This window comes from Diaphorina citri, unplaced genomic scaffold, assembly GCF_000475195.1.
Source record: "Diaphorina citri unplaced genomic scaffold, Diaci psyllid genome assembly version 1.1 scaffold9, whole genome shotgun sequence".
NCBI classification, from domain to species: Eukaryota; Metazoa; Arthropoda; class Insecta; order Hemiptera; family Psyllidae; genus Diaphorina; species Diaphorina citri.
This window is the reverse complement of record NW_007377448.1, coordinates 409,651-430,756: the sequence shown is the minus strand read 5'-3', so window position 1 is coordinate 430,756 and position 21,106 is coordinate 409,651. Positions and strand designations below refer to the sequence as shown.

Here is a 21,106-nt window from a genome sequence, read left to right as displayed (position 1 = left end):
TATGGTCACAAGAACTTACCGTTTTATTCCGTACTCAATATCAGTCTCCTTGGTAGTCATTATTCAACACGAATAAGAATCACCCGAATTTTTTTTATTATTCTAATAAATAAATACAGTACTGAAATAATAATAATAATAATAATAATATATAATAACACACAATAATACAAAAAGAAAAAAAATATATAAAAAAAAGTCTATTCTGAGTAAAAAAAATCTCAGGGAACAACAGAATGCGTAAGAAATTGGGAATAGTGACAAAAAGAAAGACTTATTTTCCGACTTTATCGGCGAAAAATACGAAAGCACTTCAATCAACGGAAAGAAAATCCGTTTCCCTCGCTGTTCATTAAAATCGTTTAGAGCGAAAAACAACGACGACTCATTCGTTTTTCCGTTCGACAGAAAAAAGCAAAGTCAAATAGAGACAAAAATTCTGAAAACTTTCCTAAGCGAGTGTGTAAACACTGCACAGACACGGACAGCTAAAAGCAAACTAACTAGAGAATTAACTAACAACTAACCCGACGTTAGACCAAACCCATACCCCTAATGGCATTGGGAAGATAAAATAACAGTGGATACTATGAACTTGCATTACCTATACAGGATTGGTAGAAATCTGTGGTAAAATATGTTGTCAACCGACAGGAATTCAACCTGGACCTCTTGCTGGTTGGCAAGAGAGATCGAGGAGGTGAATCTCTGTTATCGAGGCAGTGTGGACGGCTCAGTCGACATCGATCGACCATGTGTGGACACATATTTGGACTTTGAAGCCTCTGCACTTGTAAAATGAAAAAAAAAGGTCCTTGAAACACAGCCAACCAAGAAGTGTATTAAGGACCTTTTTACTTTCTATTACTACAGTATAGCGGAGCTATATACTAGTAATGAAAGTATTGCAATCGGTCCAAATTTTTTTGCATAAAATCGGACGGCATTTGGGCGGATAACCGTCTCCGTTCATGTCAGACAAACTTGAATTTTGATGTGGGTAATGTGGGTTACACGGTTACAAGTCAGTATGGATACAGCTTCATCTTCAGTGTGTACCCTGTTTATGGACGCGAACATGTGCTTGTGTACATTCATATGATTAGCGCCTGCTTTACAACACACTGTATGGAGTGTATGGCGAGAAAATTAGCCATTGGGAATAGTGACAAAAAGAAAGACCTATTTTCCGACTTTATCCGCGAAAAAATACGAAAGCACTTCAATCAACGGAAAGAAAATCCGTTTTCCTCGCTGTTCATTAAAATCGTTTAGAGCGAAAAACAACGACGATTCATTCGTTTATCCGTTCGACAGAAAAAAGCAAAGTCAAATAGAGACAAAAATTCTGAAAACTTTCCTAAGCGAGTGTGTAAACACTGCACGGACAGCTAAAAGCAAACTAGCAAACTAACAACTAACCCGACGTTAGACCAAACCCATACCCCTAATGGCATTGGGAAGATAAAATAACAGTGGATACTGTGAACTTGCATTACCTATACAGGATTGGTAGAAATCTGTGGTAAAATATGTTGTCAACCGACAGGAATTCAACCTGGACCTCTGGTTGGCAAGAGAGATCGAGGAGGTGAATCTCTGTTATCGAGGCAGTGTGGACGGTTCAGTCGACATCGATCGACCATGTGTGGACACATATTTGGACTTTGAAGCCTCTGCACTTGTAAAATGGAAAAAAAGGCCCTTGAAACACAGCCAACCGAGAAGTGTATAAGGACCTTTTTACTTTCTATTACTACAGTATAGCGGAGCTATACTAGTAATGAAAGTATTGCAATCGGTCCAAATTTTTTTGCATAAAATCGGACGGTATTTGGGCGGATAACCGCGTCTCCGTTCATGTCAGACAAACTTGAATTTTGATGTGGGTTACACGGTTACAAGTCAGTATGGATACAGCTTCATCTTCAGTGTGTACCCTGTATATAGACGCGAACATGTGCTTGTGTACATTCATATGATTAGCGCCTGCTTTACAACACACTGTATGGAGTGTATGGCGAGAAAATTAGCCATCCGAAATGTGGGTGTTGGGACAGTAACATTGGAGTCATGGAAAGTTCGCGAAATAATGCAATAATTAATGATTGTGTTCTAGTTTTAAAACACGTTTTTTTTTTCGCCACAACATTCTCTGTGTTGAGTTTGTTTTGGCAAAGCGCTTTGTTGTTGTGCTGTCTATGTTTTTTATTTATTTTTTGTTTTTATTTTTCGCAAGGGTTATTTACTTGAGCTGCCATCGATCGTTGAGAAAACAAAAAAGTTTTCAGATGACTCAACTCGTCTTTTCAGTCTTCAATACACAGCACACTTCACGTCTTAATACCATTTCGTGTCTTGGTACTCTTGGTAACACAGTCTTCAACACACTTCAGCCAGCCTAGTTAATTATTATTATTTTTAGTCCAAATTTGGTATTTTGGGCCAGTTTGGGCATAGGCTTAATCAAGCGTCAAGGCATAGATCACGGCTATGTGAAGCGATGAGATGAGATGTCTCAAAATCAGCATGAATTTCAAAAGAAAAAAAGCATGATGATATTGCACGAAATCTCATTACGGAGGGTGATGTTAATTGATATTAATTGCTGAGAAAATGTAGTAAATGAAGAAACATTGGTTAATTATCGTGGTCAATTGAAAGAGATGAAGACCATTAGTTTTTAAAACAAAAAAGCCAATAATGTAAAAATGATTTGTATGATAATTATGTAGGTAGAACCACTTAATATAGCGAAACCACGTGTGTCGTTATTTGACTCTGTCGGGAATCAAACCCGGATCTCCGGTGTGATACCAGCTCGGCCAAGGAGGTTGCTATAAAAAATAAAATAAAAAGTCCACATTCAGCTTGGTTGGCAGCGCGTCTGCCTTGTAAGGGCCAGGTTGGGGGGTTCGATTCCCGCCTTGGGAGGATATTATCCTGATGGGATAATGTTTGTTCTCAGAACGGCTGGCTTTCTTCTATCCTGTGTTCCTTCTCTCTTCGCTTTCGGAACGATAAGACCCCCGCAGTTACAGTTCCCTCGATCAAACCTCTTGGGAAAAAAAAAGAACACTTAATATGTATACCTGAACCCACCTAGACCACGCTATTTGACTCGGTCTAGCCTGTCGGGATTGTCGGGAATCGAACCCGGGACCTTCGGTGCAATACCCCAGCGGCCAAGGAGGTTGCTAAAAATAAAATAAATCCACATTTCGTCATTTCCTCCCGTCTGCTTCTTTTTCTTTCACTAGAGAGAGCTCGTATTGATTTTTATCAATGACGTCAAGACTGTTTACTATAACCTGGATGAAACTTATCCGTGACGTAACGTGAGACGTGAGGGGAGACATTGGCGAATATAAGCTAACGCTTACTGATAAGTGGGATAATAGTGATAAGAAGATTATCCCCGTCAAAATGATAACAATATCAAAATATCTGGTGTGAACGTCACGCGAATTTCGTAAAGGAAGAAACACACTACTATCACGTCACGTGGGTTCACGTGACGTGAGGGCGGTGTGTCTATCATGAACGAAATCTTTCTTAAGAGGTTTGATAGAGGGAATTGTAACTGCCAGGGTCTTATCGTTCCGAAATCGAAGAGAGAAGAAAGACAGGATAGGAGAAAGCCAGCCGTTCCGAGAACGAACCCTATCCCTTCAGGATAAAAATCCGCCCCGGGTGGGAATCGAACCCGCGGCCTGGCGCTTACAAGGCAGATGCGCTACCAACCAAGCTGAACGAAACCACCTACAATATTATAAGAAAACTTTGAACTACGTCTTTCTGAGTTTCTGACACCACTTTCTATCGAACGTTCCTCAGCTTCTAGAATCCAGCATGCACACAACCACCTCAAGTTCTCAACTGCTAGAGCTAGATTCTTAGAAGCTTAGAACTCGAATGGTGGTCCGTGGTACAGCCGGCAATAGTGCCTGTATCTACATCTAACATAGTAGCAATACAAATACCTATGACTTCTAGGTATAGCTACCAGACATATTTGTACGCAGACGCAATAGTCACGATAATGTATACTATCAATACATCAATAATGTATACTATTGTGTTTTGTATACTATCAAAACAATGCCAGCCTAGTTAGCTTAGAGCGCCTGTCTCTGACAAGACAGGCGCTCTAGCGCTGACACGCTAGGTCGCGGGTTCGATTCCCGCCAGGGGCGAATTTTACCCTAAACAGATAAGGTTTGTTCTGGGAAACGGTCGGCTTTCTTCTATCCTGTCTTCCTCTCTTCGATTTCTGAACAAAATTTTTTCGATTTTTTTTTTTTTTTTTTTAACCCTTTCATGCACAAAAAGCCCACCAGGGGCTTAGGTGTAGGGGGTAGGGGCAAACAGCCCTAAAGGATGGGTTAAGCAAGAATCTGCCGCACATTAGAAGCGTCTTCGCGTAGGTACATACATATATGCGTCGAAACAAATAATAATAATAAAATATTTTCGAATCTACTAAATATCTTCCTTGAGTCCAAGATAAGATAGTAGAGGTTTTCGATACGGGTAATTTTTTCATCAATGTAACTCGGTTATCACAATGTTAGTCAATATTAGGCTAATAGATTGAGCGTACGAGGTGATTTTTCTTTACTGAAATTAGTTTCATATTGAATTTCTAGCACAGTGATAGAGTATTTCAGTTTTAATAATGAATATTTTGCGAAGATTCTTTTGATCGGTAGGATAAGTTTTATAACTTATACTCGTAGGTCTTATAACTGTTATAAGCTGTCAGCTTAAGATTAACATTCTCTCTATTCAAGGTGTAAATCGTTCTCGGAACGGCTGACTTCCTCCACTCCTGTCTTCCTTCTCTCTTCGCTTTCGGGACGACAAAACCTTGGCAGTTACAGTTCCCTCTATCAAACCTCTTGAAAAAAAGGTGTAAATCCGACGAGTTTTTGCACGGAGTAAAAAAATTTACAGTCTCCAATTTTGCAATGGATCCCGTGAAAATCTTGAAATGCATTAACGGATTGTGTTAATGTTATAAAGGGCTTAACATGCTGACAAATGTGTGTAGAGTAAGTATCTACAAATTTTATTTATTATTACATGGTTGTATTTTCATTATCAACGATACGAGCTATCCAGACCAGTTAGCTTGGTGGGTAGAGCGTCTGCCTTGTAAGCGCTAGGCCGCGGGTCCGATTCCCGCCCGGGGCGGATTTTATCCTCAACAGATAAGGTTCGTTCTCGGAACGGCTACCTTTCTCCTGTCCTGCCGTCCTTCGCTTTCGGGACGATAAGACCTTAGCAGTTACAATTCCCTCTATATGTTTTAATTTAGTTTAGTTCGTAGTTTTAACATTGTACCACATACAATTGTATATTTGTACAAATAAAATTGATTGATTGATATCAATCATCTAAAGAAAATGGAAAGTAAAATAGCATGTGAGCTATTTATCTACCCTCCTCTTTGATTTCGGAATACGACTTCCGTTGTTAAACCTTATCTTGGCACTGCACTCTATCCATATGGATACCTTCAAAATGTGACAATTTATACAGTTCTCTCGATAAGACCTCTTCAAAAAATAATATAGGTATAAATAACAAATATTATTAATTTACCTAGGAAATAATCGTCTTTATTTGTATAGTCAAAACAATTAAAACGTAACGAATCAACATAATACACAAAAACATACACACATTAGATCTTATAAGGCAGACATTGGGGCCTATTCCATGAATGACTCTGCATCACCCACTTTGTACTCCGTATTTTTCTACGTGTGAAGAAGTGAGTATTTGGGAGCGCAGAATTTTTTGTGAAATAGGGCCCAGGCCTAAATATATAAGGTTTACCTCTAAAACTGCCAAGAAGAAAAAATATTTCCGAGTTTCCACCATTGGGGAAAAGATGCAAGCAACAAAGCCTCTTTAACGTAAAGAAAAGTCTAAAAAGAAAGTAAGAAAAAGGTCTGAAAATTTCGACATCCTGTTATTGTTTTAAACTTTTAAAGAAATTGGCCCAGCCCGATTCAAAAGGCTTCAAAGATGAAGATCCACTAAACGAACTTATCCTTGAAAAATCTGGTGTGAACATCACACGACTTTCTATTACATTTGCAGAATACGTAGGTATTTGAAAAGAAATAGAAAATAAAAAAATGCCGTGCGGCGGTTTCGCACGCGGCATTGTAACGCTCTTCCGCCTCGCGTATGTTGGCGAGTTGCTGTTTGCGTTTGCCGTGTAGGAAGTGCGTCAGAAGGAGCATGTGGGCGTAGGCAAAGTCTTTGGCGCAGTATCGAACCCGCAACTTCTCAACTGTAAGTCGGACAGTTCTAAAAGTTTCACCATTCGATTCGGCGTGAAAAATAACATGGGATCAACACTATTCACATGTTTACTTGTTAATGGTTCACGAATAAAAGGGAACTTTGTTGACACAGGGAAGTATCGAAGCCGCAACTTCCAACTGTAAGTCAGACTGTCAGAGAGTGCTAAAAGTAGCACCATTCGATTCGGCGTGAAAAATCACATGGGATTAACTATTCACTTGCTTATTTGGTAACGGTTCACGAATAAAAGGGAAATTTGTTGACACAGGGAAGTATCGAACCCGCAACTTGTAGTAACCTGTAGTACGTACGTTCGTACGTTACGTACAGACCATGGGCTAAAAACCACTTTTTTGGAATCAGGGGACCCCAAAACGGATATTTCCAACCATTTCCCGATTTTGAAAATTTGGACCGATTGCAATACTTTCATTACTAGTATAGCTCGCTATACTGTAGTAATAGAAAGTAAAATGTAATAAAAGGGAAATTTGTTGACACAGGGGAGTATCGAACCCGCAACTTCTCAACTGTAAGTCCCATTTCCCGATTTTGAAAATTTGGACCGATTGCAATACTTTCTCATTACCTTGTATAGGTTCCCTATACGTAAAGGTAATAGAAAGTAAGAAATACGAAATTGGGAAAAAAAAGTAGGTAATACAAGTTAATTTACAATAAGGCACTATGGCCAGTATCAAATAAGGTGATGAAAAATCATAATAAATTTATTTATTTACACGCTAAGCAGCAAGGCCATGTGTGAATCATAATAAATGATTCCCTAAAAATAGTCCTTGAAGTAAACATGGAAAAAAGTCTTCTTAAAAAGGCAGTAAATTAACAGAAAATAAAGTGATCCGAACACAAAAATATTTGTAACAAAACTCAACACTTATTTTGTACAATAAAACATGGAAAAAAGTCTTCTTAAAAAGGCAGTAAATTAACAGAAAATAAAGTGATCCGAACACAAAAATATTTGTAACAAAACTCAACTATCACACAAAACGTGAGTCTTGTTTCCTTTCCCTCTTTCAGTCACATACCTACATATTGGTTGGGTGGAAGAGCTCACAGTGTGAGAATCCTGCCATTTGGTTGGGTGGAAGAGCTCACAGTGTGAGAATCCTGCCATTAAAGCCTTAAAAAAAAAAAAAAAAAATACCTAGTTACATACAAAAGCACCCAAGTCACAAAAACTATATAAATATTAAATACATATACAAAGGCACCCAATTTAAGCTTTTTCCATAGTATAAAGAAATATTATGGTAGTCCTACACATACAAAAATACTAGGGTCGTATGTACAAGGGGGATTATTCCGAAGCCACGACAATGAAAAAGAAAGCTCCTTTTTGCTTTTAACCTAACCCTATAAATAACACTGGTCACTGCTCAAATTGTGAAAGCTCCTTTTTGCGTTTCACCTAACTCTATAACACTGGCCACTGCTCATTTCTAATAGCTCCTTTTTGTAACAATTTTCCATTAACAAATTCACAAGACTGTGGACACACCTGAAGGAGCCCAGATATTGTTTCTAGGCGTCCAAAGGGTTTAAACCCCAATCCTTCCGACACCGTGAGATAGGTAGGTAGATGCCTTTCCTATCTCACGGACACGGAGATAAGTACATTACATTGAAATGGGGGTCTTTTCTGACGAAATTCCTGGGTGCGGAGTCCAGTATGTAGGACTATTGCACCCACGGAAGTGAGTAAGTATTGACAAGACTTCTGAGCAAGTACCGCTTTTGCAGGTAAGGCACATAGAGATCCCACGAGGCGCTACTTTAAGATATCCTAATTCAGATAATAGTAACCCAAACAATTCCTCAAATTGTGAAAGCTCCTTTTTGCGTTCAACCTAACTCTATAACACTGGCCACTGCTCATTTCTAACAGCTCCTTTTTGTAACAATTTTCCATTAACAAATTCACAAGACTGTGGACACACCTGAAGGAGCCCAAATGTTTCTAGGAGTCCAAAGGGTTTAAACCCCAATCCTTCCGACACCGTGAGATAGGTAGGTGGATGCCTTTCCTATCTCACGGACACGGAAGTAAGTACATTACATTGAAATGGGGGGTCTTTTCTGACGAAATTCCCGGGTGCGGAGTCCAGTGTGTAGGACTATTGCACCCACGGAAGTGAGTAAGTATTGACAAGACTTCTGAACAAGTACCTACCGCTTTTGCAGGTAAGGCACATAGAGATCCCACGAGGCGCTACTTTAAGATATCCTAATTCAGATAATAGTAACCCAAACAATTCGAACTGCCACAGCGGCACTCATTTCGCACCAACTTCTTCCTCTTAGAACTCGTGAACTTAGCCTTGGTCAAATCCAGATAACAGAATGAGAGCTCTTCGTTTTTGTTGATATCTCGTTTGGCGAATAGGGCTACATGGTGAAGATCAGGGTTTAGGTTGTTAATTCGTGAACTTAGCCTTGGTCAAATCTAGATAACAGAATGAGAGCTCTTCGTTTTTGTTGATATCTCGTTTGGCGAATAGGGCTACATGGTGAAGATCAGGGTTTAGGTTGTTAATATAGACGGCATACACTTCCAGGTTGGGATCGCACGAGTGATTGATGAAATGGGACACATTGCCTGTGGGAGAAGGGAACAGAATGGAATATACCTTGTTTAACCTGGTCGAATAGGACTGAAAAGTCCTTTTCCCCAGTAGTATTTTCTGTGAGAATAAAACGCGGGGCCTTCTGATTGGCAAGCGCGTTAGCATTGTGTTAATGCTGTCCCTTAATCACTAATCAGTCCACACTAGAACCCTAGAAAACCGTCATATAATTAAGTAGCTACGTACATATCCTCTATTTTTACATGGTTTTTGTCATAAACTTAAATGTAAAGTCTGGAAAAAGCCTCAGTCACTCCATACCTCAGTCAGAAACTCCACTACATTTGGTAGTTTCAAAAAAGTCAGTCAAACATGGCTAAACCAATGAGATTGTGAGATTTCGCTGTGTTTACGTCCAAAGCGGAATCTCATTGGTTCAGCCATGTTTGACTGACTTTTATTTCACATAATAATACAACTCTAGCTAGGACACTCGATCCTATACAAAACCTTTGTTTGCGTGGAAGAGCTCCTTTTGGAGACTCCTATTAAAGTACAAGTGCTTTATTCTTCTCCACCAAGTTAACACCGTCGTGCTTTATTTAGACCGTCAGCTTAGACCACAGACAAACCACAAAATCGTGCCACACTAAAGCAAAGAAAATAAAAACGCCTTACCATATCGCGCCGCATCCAGAACAAAAGCCACACTGTTGCTATCCTGGTTGAAGTCCAGATTGAAGCAGTACGTCTGATTGGTCCTTTGCAGTGCATTCTCATGTGTGAGGATCTCGCCCACGTACTCACACACAAACGTGCCCGCCTTGATCTTGTCCGGGGTTCGAACCCCCCAGCCGCGGTTGTTCTTGGTTTTGAATATGGTGAGCGGGAGTGTGATACCTGCGATGGGCAAGAGATCAAACGAAGAGGAGAGTGGTTTAGATTGTTTAGAAACAGATTAACTGGGCCTCTTGATTCTTTGAATATTATTAGCGAGGTTAAAATACATTGTAGTAAACTCTTTGGTGGCTTTGTGTACATCTTAATGGAGGACTCAGTAATTTTTTGAAGTTCCATGAAATATTGAAATGAAAATAATAACTATCCTAATTTTAACACCTTTCGGTTAAAAAGGGCGAATGCAGTTGCAGTTTTACTTTCTATTACCTATTATTTTTTTATTCCAGTAAGAAACCTTTTAGGGAAAAATTTGACATTACTTATCATATTTTAGAACAGAAAAAGAGGAAGATTCTCTACTCACCTTTCTGCACGACCCGATTCAAGCACGTCTCATCACAGGCACACTTCTTGTTGCACTCGTATATCGGCGTGCCCTTCTCTAGCTTGAGTCGCTTCGTACGACGACTGTACGCAAAGTCCGCATCATTCAGATCCGAACAGCAAGCGTCCCGGTTCGACACACAATTACCGCGACACTCGCACCAAATCACGGGATCATCCGTGACCACGACACCGTCCCGCGGGACGCTGGACGGGATGTACGTGAAATCCATCGGCGGAGACTCCAAATCGAAATTGTTCTCTAGCGTCAGTCGTGCGGCGGTTTCGCACGCGGCATTGTAACGCTCTTCCGCTTCGCGTATGTTGGCGAGTTGCTGTTTGCGTTTGCCGTGTAGGAAGTGCGTCAGAAGGAGCATGTGGGCGTAGGCAAAGTCTTTGGCGCTGGACAGGAGTTTGCGGTTGAATAGGAAGCGAGAGACGGTGCGGTGAACTTCGTCTGCGTTGGGTTCAATGAGGGTGGTCAGCTCGCCTGGAATATGAGGGGGCGAAACAAATGAGTGGTGTGTGAAGTTTAGAACAGAAACCCTCAACAAAAGTTCCTGTCTTTTATGGCTGCGGTTCCTACTTTATACTCCTAAGCTTGGATTTTTTTTTCTTTCTTTTGGAGTCCTGTCATTCACATACCATTTTCCCCTTTCCTTCTTAGGCTAAAAACAGAGTGGACTAGTGGAGTAGAGAGCATACCGTCCCTTCCCTCGCCTGAGCACGTAGAGAGAAGGGACGAGTTCCAACCGCATTGAGCTGAAGGCAAAAAGCTCTTTGCTCTCCGCAGTCTCCGCTCTACTAATTATCCTCAACTGCTTGCTTACCTTTCTTGTTTCTCAACTTGGCCAGCACGCTTTCAACCTCTTCCTCCGTGTGTTGACTCAGGAAGCTCTTCATCTTCTCAAAATCCGTTCTCTCCTGATCTGGACCTGCCTTTAGGAACTCGGCCAACTTCTTGGCACAGTTGCCCAAATTCTCGATGGGCTCCCACGTGTTGTATTCAGGGTCATAGTTCTTCCACTTGACCAAGTAGACGGTCATGTCTGAAGTCAACTCCAGACTGTCGAGGACAGACTCGACCTCGTATTCCGTCATGGTGTCTGAGGAAAATTTCGTGAGGTTAATGTCAGCCACTCGAAGTAGAACCACACTACCATCACGTGACGTGATAGTCGTGTGGCAGTCCTGAACGAGATTACCTACAATATTATGGGAAAACTTTGAGCTACGTCTTAATCTTTCTGACTCCCCATGAGCTCACGTGACGTGACGTGATAGTGTGTTTCTATCTTTACTCATAATTTCTCTTTATTTAGAAAAAAAGTAAACCTGCTCTTTGTAGGACCTATTACGGACATTATTAGACAGGTTAAGAAATGAATATGAAATGTGTGGTCAGACGTTAAACATAATTATAATCAACCATGATTTCTATTCATCCCCCATCCTCTCTATTTTTTTCAGGGAGACAAATGGCCTTTGGGCGTTGTGGGTGTGTTTTTCGTGCTGACTGTAGGGGTCTCAACACTTCTAGCATGGGTTAATGTCAGCCACTCGAGGTAGAACCACACTACCATCACGTGACGTGATAGTCGTGTGGCCGTCCTGAACGAGATTACCTACAATATTATGGGAAAACTTTGAGCTACATCTTTATGAGCTCACGTGACGTGATAGTAGTGTGTTTCTATCTTCACTCATAATTTCTCTTTAGATAGAAAAAAGGAAACCTGCTCTTTGTAGGACCTATTACGGACATTATTAGACAGGTTAAGAAATGAATATGAAATGTGTGGTCAGACGTTAAACATAATATTAGAAACAGATTGATTGGGCCTCTTGATTCTTTGAAATATTATTAGCGAGTTTAAAATACATTGTAGTAAACTCTTTGGTGGCTTGGTGTACATCTTAATGGAGGACACAGTAACTTTGTGAAGTTCCATGAAATATTGAAATGAAAATAATAACTATCCTAATTTTAACACCTTCCGATTAAAAAAGGGCGAATGCAGTTGCAGTTTTACTTTCTATTATTATTTTTTTTATTCCAGTATGAAACCTTTTAGGGAAAAATTTGACATTATCATATTTTAGAACGGAAAAAGATGAAGATTCTCTACTCACCTTTCTGCACGACCCGATTCAAGCACGTCTCATCACAGGCACACTTCTTGTTGCACTCGTATATCGGCGTGCCCTTCTCTAGCTTGAGTCGCTTCGTACGACGACTGTACGCAAAGTCCGCATCATTCAGATCCGAACAGCAAGCGTCCCGGTTCGACACACAATTACCGCGACACTCGCACCAAATCACGGGATCATCCGTGACCACGACACCGTCCCGCGGGACGCTGGACGGGATGTACGTGAAATCCATCGGCGGAGACTCCAAATCGAAATTGTTCTCTAGCGTCAGTCGTGCGGCGGTTTCGCACGCGGCATTGTAACGCTCTTCCGCTTCGCGTATGTTGGCGAGTTGCTGTTTGCGTTTGCCGTGTAGGAAGTGCGTCAGAAGGAGCATGTGGGCGTAGGCAAAGTCTTTGGCGCTGGACAGGAGTTTGCGGTTGAATAGGAAGCGAGAGACGGTGCGGTGAACTTCGTCTGCGTTGGGTTCAATGAGGGTGGTCAGCTCGCCTGGAATATGAGGGGGCGAAACAAATGAGTGGTGTGTGAAGTTTAGAACAGAAACCCTCAACAAAAGTTCCTGTCTTTTATGGCTGCGGTTCCTACTTTATACTCCTAAGCTTGGATTTTTTTTTCTTTCTTTTGGAGTCCTGTCATTCACATACCATTTTCCCCTTTCCTTCTTAGGCTAAAAACAGAGTGATTTTTTTCAGGGAGACAAATGGCCTTTGGGCGTTGTGGGTGTGTTTTTCGTGCTGACTGTAGGGGTCTCAACACTTCTAGCATTGTATGTAAATCAGCAAGCTGCCTACTTGTGGCTCAGCTTTGTGCTCATTGGGATTCTGTTCTTGACAACCTTCACTCGGACAAGTCGATTAGCTGATGTACCTTTTGACAATGTGTATGATAGGAGACCAAGTGAACACCTTCGAGCCTGCACTCGGTTCAATGTAAGATTATGTTAAATATGTGCTATTGATTTCTTTTTCTTTTAGTAGGGTACCACTTCAAGTGCTCTCTAAATAAGATCCTTCTGCCTACTTCTACATAACAGGATCAAAAGCTATCAAAACAGAAAAAGGGATAATAAAATCTGAATTGAGTAAAATTTATTGTAGGTAGTAATCAAAAAGTAATCAGGACTCAGTTGAAATTAAAAGTGTTGAAACTAATGCCTGAAGCATTCCTTGTGACTCTCAGCTTAGTAGGGTACCACTTCAAGTGCTCTCTAAATAAGATCCTTCTGCCTACTTCTACATAACAGGATCAAAAGCTATCAAAACAAAAAAAGTAAAAAGGGATAATAAAATCTGAAGTGAGCAAAATTTATGGTAGGTAGTAATCAAAAAGTAATCAGGACTCAGTTGAAATTAAAAGTGTTGAAACTAATGCCTGAAGCATTCCTTGGGACTCTCAGCTAAACCCTTTCTTTTTCCCCCTAGGAGAGACATGGCTCTGGTCCAGCACCCCCATATTATGTACGAATAGATCCCCCACCCAGCTACAATGCAGCCATCACTATCTATCCCGATACCTGCGAGCCCCCACCCTACATCAATGTTGTCATACAGAACTCAAACCCTCCCACTCCTTCCACTGCTGATCACACAAGACCCAGACCAAGTGTCCCCAATACAACCACTACCCTTCCTCCAATTGTTGACCAACTTCCCCTGCTGCATCATTTAGAGGCAGTGCAAAATTCTACTAGTGTATCAGATGTTCAAGTCTCTCTACCTAACAGCAGCACCACAGAGAATACTCCAGCTTGTGAGACAAATGTGGCAAATCAATCAAATGGTGCTACAAAAGGGCCTGATGATAATGGTGCAACTAGCACAGAGAACAGTAGTGGGGATATAAAGAAAGATCCAAATGAACCAACAAGTGGGGATATAAAGAAAGATGTAGGTGCAAATGAACCAACAAATGTTCAATAACTGGGGGAAGGTCTAATAATGGGTTTGGTCTGATCAGACCCAGAACAGGGATGAGGGAGAGGGGCTGATCAGATAAGTGGGTAGGTACTTAACTAAATAACTACCTATTCACAAGTAATGGCAATAAACTCCAACTATAGTGTTCTTCTTTCACATAGCAACCTCAGTGTCCAAATGATTTATAGCTTGAGCACAACAGGTCCAATAAACCATGTAGGAACAGAATAGTTGATGGACATTCTACATAAAAGTTAGTTATTATTAAATATGTTTATATTAGACATGCTAGGTTATAAAGTTATTAAATAGGTAACTACAAAACTTATTACCTATATATGATACAATGAATACATGTTCCAGTTTTGATCTTATCCTAAGATCAAAACCAGAACAAGATCAAAACCATGTTCTGGTTTTGATCTTATCCTAAGATCCATTGTACCATATAAAGGTAATAAGTTTTGTAGTTACCTATTTCATAACTTTAAAAGTTAGTGTTACTTTATTACTGAACTTCCCAGTCAAATCTGACGTCACAACTCTGAACTTTTTCATTAGAACGGCAATTTCAAAATTGAATTTTCGACCTTTTAAAGTTACTTTTTCGGAATTTTTGTAATTGTAATTTATTTAAATTTAAAGTGAATACAATTTAAAGTGAATACAAGTTTTGACCTCATATTTGGATTTTTCACAACTTTTTACGTAGGAATCGACTTTTTATCAATAATATTTTCCCAATTACAACGCCTCCATTAGGTATATGAGCTTACCTGTTAGTCTTGAAGGCCTTCATTTTTGATATCCAATAGTTTTTACAATCTTGGGTTTGAAATCAGAATCACTTCTTCGTGCACGCACTCTTCAACATATTCTTATTGTTAGTTGCCATAAACGCGATTTTTTTTTCCTATAAGTTCATAAAATTCAAAACTTGGGTAATTATTACACGTTATACCTACCTACACCCTAATCGACGCGATGTCACACATCTAGGCAATAAAATAGGTCTCGAATTTATTTTCTGGTGAAATAAAAATTTATTTCAAAAGGAAGGAAAAAAACACCTACGCGCAAAAGATACGAACTCCAACCTCCGGACTACAAATCCCAATCAAGCAACACACGACCGCACGCAAACCAACTAAGATCAAAACTGGAACATGTATTCATTGTACCATATAAAGGTAATAAGTTTTGTAGTTACCTATTTCATAACTTTAAAAGTTAGTGTTACTTTATTACTGAACTTCCCAGTGTTTATATTGAGTATGCTAGTACAGCTCAACTTACGGAGCAAAAAATGAGAGGTATATGTAGTTTGTCTACCCAATGAATAAACATTTACAATATCTTGGACTCATTCCTCAAAGGAGTCCTCACTTAGATATTTTACAGTTCTCTCACTCTAGGAGTCTAAGCACAAAAGGAACTGTGTATTTGTTTTTACTATTTTGCTGTGTGAGGAGTGGTAAGTTTTCGGTGAAAATTATTGCTAGGAAAGAGCAAGAGCCCGCGGAGATGACTCCTACTAAACAAAATTCAATTTAATTTGGTATTTGGTAGGTAGGTACAGTACTTGCAGCTAGAAATGTACCTACCATTGCAAAGCTGACACTTGTCTAGTCTTCTAGAAACATTTTTAAAAAGTACTTACTTGGATTGAAAGAACTCCACAAATTGATTCTCTTGTGTCCGAGGAGGTAGGTAATATTTAAATTTGATTTAAATGCAATAGTTTTGTCAATTTAATTCAGAATTAAAATTATTAAATTAAAAAAAAAAAACATAATATGTTTCGTCAAACATTATTATGTTCATTCTGTTTAATTAAAACGAAAATACACCTCTAAAATGTTTGTTAGGAGTTGGAGGATGATGAGAAAACTTTCCCTAAAATGTCAAGTTCAGAAGTTCTGTCAGATTTTGACAGAAAGGCCTGGATGAGCATGGGAGAAAATCAACGGATTCAACGGCTCATTTTGTGCTCGTTGGTAAACAAAAAAAAACGAACAGGGTTGCCAAGTCAACTCTCCAAAAATTTATGCTCCGTCCATACCGAGTCGACTCGTTATGCTCCCTTGGTATAAAATTTGCTAATATTTTATTATTATCCTAAATATATACAGCCCCTTGTGTAACTGACTGACTGACTGACTGATTCACTCACTCACTCACTCATACTAATTCTAACCCACTACCTCGCGAAGCCCCCGGGAGCGCGCAGCGCGACCGTAAACAAGGGAGCGCGAAGTGCGAGTCTAAAATATATACAGCCCCTTGTGTAACTGACTCACTCACTGACTCACGTATACAAATTCTAACCCGTTGAGTTTCCTAAATATATACAGCCCCTTGTGTAACTGACTGACTGACTCACTCACTCATACTAATTCTAACTCACTTCTAGACGTGCTAGGAAGATGCGGTTTTCACCATTGGATTCCTTATTTTTTGTAGGTACTGGGAAAAATCGGAAACCCCCGAAAATTTTTTAATCCCCCCATAAGAAATACACGGGGAACAAGGTTTGAGGCCAGCAAAACTTTTCCTAAGTTTAATATTTTGCTCTTGCTTTTAGTTTTCAGTTTTCATTTCTTCAAGACAAGACTCAGGGACGATATTAGTTTTCAGGGGCGAAGCCAAGGGAGCGCGAAGCGCCGGGGAACACGCTTTGAGGCCAGCAAAACTTTTCCTACGTTTAATATTTTGCTCTCGCTTTTAGTTTTCAGTTTTCATTTCTTCGAGACAAGACTCAGGGACGATATTAGTTTTCAGGGGCGAAGCCAAGGGAGCGCGAAGCGCGACCTCATGCACACCCCGCGAAGCCCCGGGAGCGCGCAGCGCGACCGTAAACAAGGGAGCGCGAAGCGCGACCCCATGCACAACCCCGCGAAGCCCCGGGAGCGCGCAGCGCGACCGTAAACGAGGCATCCTATATATTCCACAATAATTTACAAACAAGATCTTCTATGTTCTCCCACAGGTCCTTACAACACGGCCCAGTTGTTCTTCGAGCTAAAGCAAGGTCGGGATGAGCCTAGTGCTGAGGTTGCTTCCAGTATAGGACAAACACCGAATGAAGATTATACGGACAGATATAACGCGGCCATTGAAGATTTCATGTCCAAACTACCAGGTATGGCTGAGTGGTCAAGAGCACGTACTCTCAACCTGGAGGAGCTGGGTTTGAATCCCGGCCAGGGCGGAAATTTTCTGACCCAACTTTTTCGTTCCTGCCTCGGTGGTGTAGTGGTCAAGGCGCTCGCCTGGTAAACAGGAGGGCGTGGGTTCAATCCCAGCCGAGGTATGGAATCCTCAATATAATTTGAGAATTTGACCACAATAATAGTAGTAGCCTACTGCTGGAGTAAAGGGACTTTTCAGTCCTATTTAGTGGTCAAGGCGCTCGCCTGGTAAACAGGAGGGCGTGGGTTCAATCCCAGCCGAGGTATGGAATTTTATCCTCAATCCTAATTTGAGAATTTGACCACAATAATAGTAGTAGCCTACTGCTGGAGTAAAGGGACTTTTCAGTCCTATGCGAGCTGAGATATTGACCACAATAATAGTAGTAGCCTACTGCTGGAGTAAAGGGACTTTTCAGTCCTATGCGAGCAGTATAAATAAGTACTATTACTTATTACTTCCTGGATATACATGGATGTAAAAGAATGTGTATTGAAGTAATACATACAAAAGCGGTTCCAAGGCTTTTTTTTAAAGATATGGCTCGCTTATTCCGCTGGGATTCTACTAGTCCCTCTTTTTTGGAGTTTTGATAGAGGGAACTGTAACTGCTCAGGTCTTACCGTTCTGAAGCGAACCGAAAGCGAAGAAAGAAGAAGACAGGATAGGAAAAAAGCTAGCCGGTCCGAGAAAGACCTTTATGAGGATTATGATAAATAATTTTGGGAGGTACCTACTCAAAATTTTGGAGGGCCCCTCAGGAGCGGCCCAAGGGGGACTAATCTTAAATGAAAACACCTCAAAAACCCTAGCACTGACGTTAACCCCTTACCTTTCGTTCTCGGAACGGTTGACTCTCTTCTATCCTGTCTTCCTTCTCTCTTCGATTTCGGGACGATAAGATCTCGGCAGTTGCAGTTCCCTCTATCAAACCTCTTGAAAAAAAAAAAAATTACCTTTCTCTTACTTCAAATTTCCAGTGCGCAGGATCTGAGTTCCAAATTGCGATCACTCAAGCCAACGAGTGTTATATTTTACAATGCAGATGTGGCTAACATACGACAATTTCTACTGAACTAATGGTAGAACAAAGTAGAAAATTCATGCTTCAAATTTGGTTGGTAAAGAAAGCGCCATGTAATTTTATTGGGGTCCAAGTTTAACTTCCAAGTCTAGCGTGTTCATGTTGAACCGTTTCCGAAAGGAAAATACACCTAAGATCAACATGACACGATAGACCAGGGGATGAATAATCTGTATAGCTAATAAAATAATTTATAACATCACAATAGATGTTTTCAATTCACCAATGTGACTATTACTGTGATTTGAATACGAAATTGAACAACACAAATGTATCCCCCCAGATTCCCAGAGCCTAAAGAATAGAATAGAATATCTTGTTTATACTGCCAGCATAGGACTGAAAAGTCCCTTTACTCTCGCAGTCTTTTTCTTTTCGAGCTAAATTTCCTCTGGAATGATCTGAGCTGTTCATTTATTGACAAATTCACAACTTATATTTTAGCCCTTATTTATGTTACTTTTTACTTTACCTTTATTTATGACCTAATTCTTTATACTGTATCTCTTTCTGTCAATATTATATCTATCATCTGTATTCTATATTTATTGTAAAAATAAATGGCTTTTAAAGCCGTAAGTTGTATTAATAACTTTGGGTTGCGTGTGTGTTTGTGAATGGTCTTTTTTTTCCACTTTGCGACTTTTAAGTAGCGCGTAGTCGCTTGCAGAAACAAAGCTATGAAAATGATAGAGACTCTCTACTCTATCATTTCCATAGGTTTGATTTTTCAGGCGACGACTGCGCTACTAAAGGTCGCGCGTCTACGCTTCTAAAATTTGCGACGGGCCCAATAGAGCCATAACCCCAACGATTTCAAACATGGAGATGGAGACCTGATCATGGGAATCGTAGCCCTAATGATTTGATTTTTTTTAAAGAGGTTTGACAGAGGGAACTGTAACTGCTATGGTCTTATCGTCCCGAAATCGAAGAGAGAAGGAAGACAGGATAGGAATCACAACGTACTCAGGCAAATGAGCTGACGGACGTCAAAAATTGAAAATGTTGTATATCGGATTGGTCGTAGAATATCTCAGGCTGTATTTATCTTAGAGAAATCAAACAAAAGTAGGTAATTGGAATCAGTAGGTCCGACAATTTTATTTATTTACGGGACTAACCCTTTATACAAAAATGACAATAGAAAAAAATACACTAAAACTAAACAAATACAAACAACAATCAAATACAGTAGAAAAAAAAAAAAAAAATATAAAAGGAAAGTAAAAAGTACCTAATAAAGAGTAAAGTAATAAAGAGTAAATTTGATGGACTATATCACTATAAGGAAGGAGTGAAGCTATCTTAAAAAGGATAATTCGGTCAAAAATTTCGCAATGCATTTCAACTACGAGTCTGCCTTTTGGCTTTCGTCTTCTCCAAATAAATCCCAACACAGGGGTGTATAAAATTTAATGGATTATTCTTTTAAAAGAAGGAAATCCAAGATGGCTCATTTCCGACCATCGAAGATCTAGTGCTTAGTTTCCAAAAAGGAAAATACACAAAGTCAACGTGACACGATAGACCAGGGGATGAATAATCTGTATAGCTAATAAAATAATTTATAACATCACAATAGATGTTTTCAATTCACCAATGTGACTATTACTGTGATTTGAATACGAAACTGAACAACACAAATGTATCCCCCCAGATTCCCAGTGCCAAAAGAATAGAATATAAATATCTTGTTTACACTGCCAGCATAGGACTGAAAAGTCCCTTTACTCTAGCAATCTTTTTTTTAAGCTAAATTTCCTCTGGAATGATCTAAATCTGAGCTGTTAATTTTTTGACAAATTCACAACTTTGGGGTTGTGTGTGTTTGTGAATGGTCTTTTTTTTTCCACTTTGCGACTTTTAAGTAGCGCGTAGTTTTGTATGTATTTTATTGGGTAAGTCTTTTTTATCTTGCTAATTTCCCTTGCTAAAGAAATTAATTTCCGTTTCTGGAACCCTTTTAAATATTGAACAGCCATCTGGTTGGCCTCCTTTAGGTCATCGTGTGTGCATTCTCTAATTTGTTCACAGTTGAGAAACAACTGTGAAATAGCAAAGGTTGAGTGCGAAGGGCATCCACTCGTAAAATTCGTAGCCAAAACCAAATGTCAGCCCAAATCAATCAACCGCAACCTAATCTGTTTATAATAAAGTCCGCTCCAGACCGGACACGAACCCGCGACCTCGCGCTTACAAGGTAGAGGACCTACCCTCCAAGCACTAGGCTGGCTGATTCAAATCATCATTAAATAAATGGAGACATGCATTACAATATTACAAAGCAATAAATAAAGGCTCGTTCCACATATGTCGTAGGTAAGTTTTATCCATTTTTTTTTTTTTTTTTTTTTTTTTTTGCTGGCAATCGATTTGATTTCTCAGCGACGCGGTGGATACTTTGAAACTTTTAACTTTGGAATGGGGCGATTTTGGTAGTTTTAGAATTGGCCTGGCGCACTGCCGTGCGCCTAGATTTAGACCATACTAGTTCATCTTTATCTTTCATGGAGGTAGGTTATTCATACTTTCGGTCATCCTCCTACCTATGTATGCACATTGTT

General features: G+C 39.9%; 3 protein-coding genes across 6 annotated transcripts in view; 2 read left to right on the top strand and 1 right to left on the bottom strand.

The window, feature by feature from the left end:
* The first annotated feature begins 4,563 nt into the window (after positions 1-4,563).
* On the top strand, positions 4,564-14,441 carry LOC113465840. The gene is made up of 3 exons (XM_026820722.1): positions 4,564-5,054; positions 13,040-13,276; positions 13,769-14,441. The coding sequence occupies exons 1-3, from the start codon at positions 5,034-5,036 to the stop codon at positions 14,264-14,266; spliced, it is 756 nt and encodes a 251-aa protein (XP_026676523.1). The 5' UTR covers positions 4,564-5,033; the 3' UTR covers positions 14,267-14,441.
* The window catches only part of LOC103505434 (histone-lysine N-methyltransferase Su(var)3-9-like), a 23,256-nt gene continuing 9,636 nt past the window's right edge, over positions 7,487-21,106 (bottom strand). The window contains exons 1-7 of one of the 4 annotated variants that reach the window (XM_026820673.1): positions 15,040-15,405; positions 11,024-11,299; positions 10,174-10,683; positions 9,588-9,809; positions 8,778-8,941; positions 8,590-8,662; positions 7,487-8,148 (exon numbers count right to left, since the gene is read on the bottom strand). In XM_026820673.1, the coding sequence (XP_026676474.1) occupies positions 8,129-8,148; positions 8,590-8,662; positions 8,778-8,941; positions 9,588-9,809; positions 10,174-10,683; positions 11,024-11,294 (1,260 nt within the window). In that variant the 5' untranslated portion in view covers positions 11,295-11,299; positions 15,040-15,405 and the 3' untranslated portion in view covers positions 7,487-8,128. Of the gene's footprint in view, positions 8,149-8,415; positions 8,663-8,777; positions 8,942-9,587; positions 9,810-10,173; positions 10,684-11,023; positions 11,300-15,039; positions 15,412-15,923; positions 16,047-21,106 lie in introns of those variants that run through there. The other 3 variants (XM_026820678.1, XM_017442359.2, XM_026820688.1) reach the window with 3 other exon arrangements.
* Positions 15,570-21,106, top strand: part of LOC108251877 (DNA repair endonuclease XPF-like) — a 6,549-nt gene continuing 1,012 nt past the window's right edge. Inside the window, exons 1-2 of the mRNA XM_026820569.1 lie at positions 15,570-15,576; positions 17,253-17,405. Of these exons, the coding sequence (XP_026676370.1) occupies positions 15,570-15,576; positions 17,253-17,405 (160 nt within the window). The remainder of the gene's footprint in view (positions 15,577-17,252; positions 17,406-21,106) is intronic.

What these genes read in the sequence shown, in the direction of transcription:
- LOC113465840 (XM_026820722.1), top strand. Translation starts at nt 5,034, where the DNA reads ATGCTGACAAATGTGTGTAGA. An exon ending in TGCTGACAAATGTGTGTAGA is followed by an intron (nt 5,055 to 13,039) that starts GTAAGTATCTAC and finishes GATTTTTTTCAG; the next exon opens with GGAGACAAATGGCCTTTGGG. An exon ending in GAGCCTGCACTCGGTTCAAT is followed by an intron (nt 13,277 to 13,768) that starts GTAAGATTATGT and finishes TTTTCCCCCTAG; the next exon opens with GAGAGACATGGCTCTGGTCC.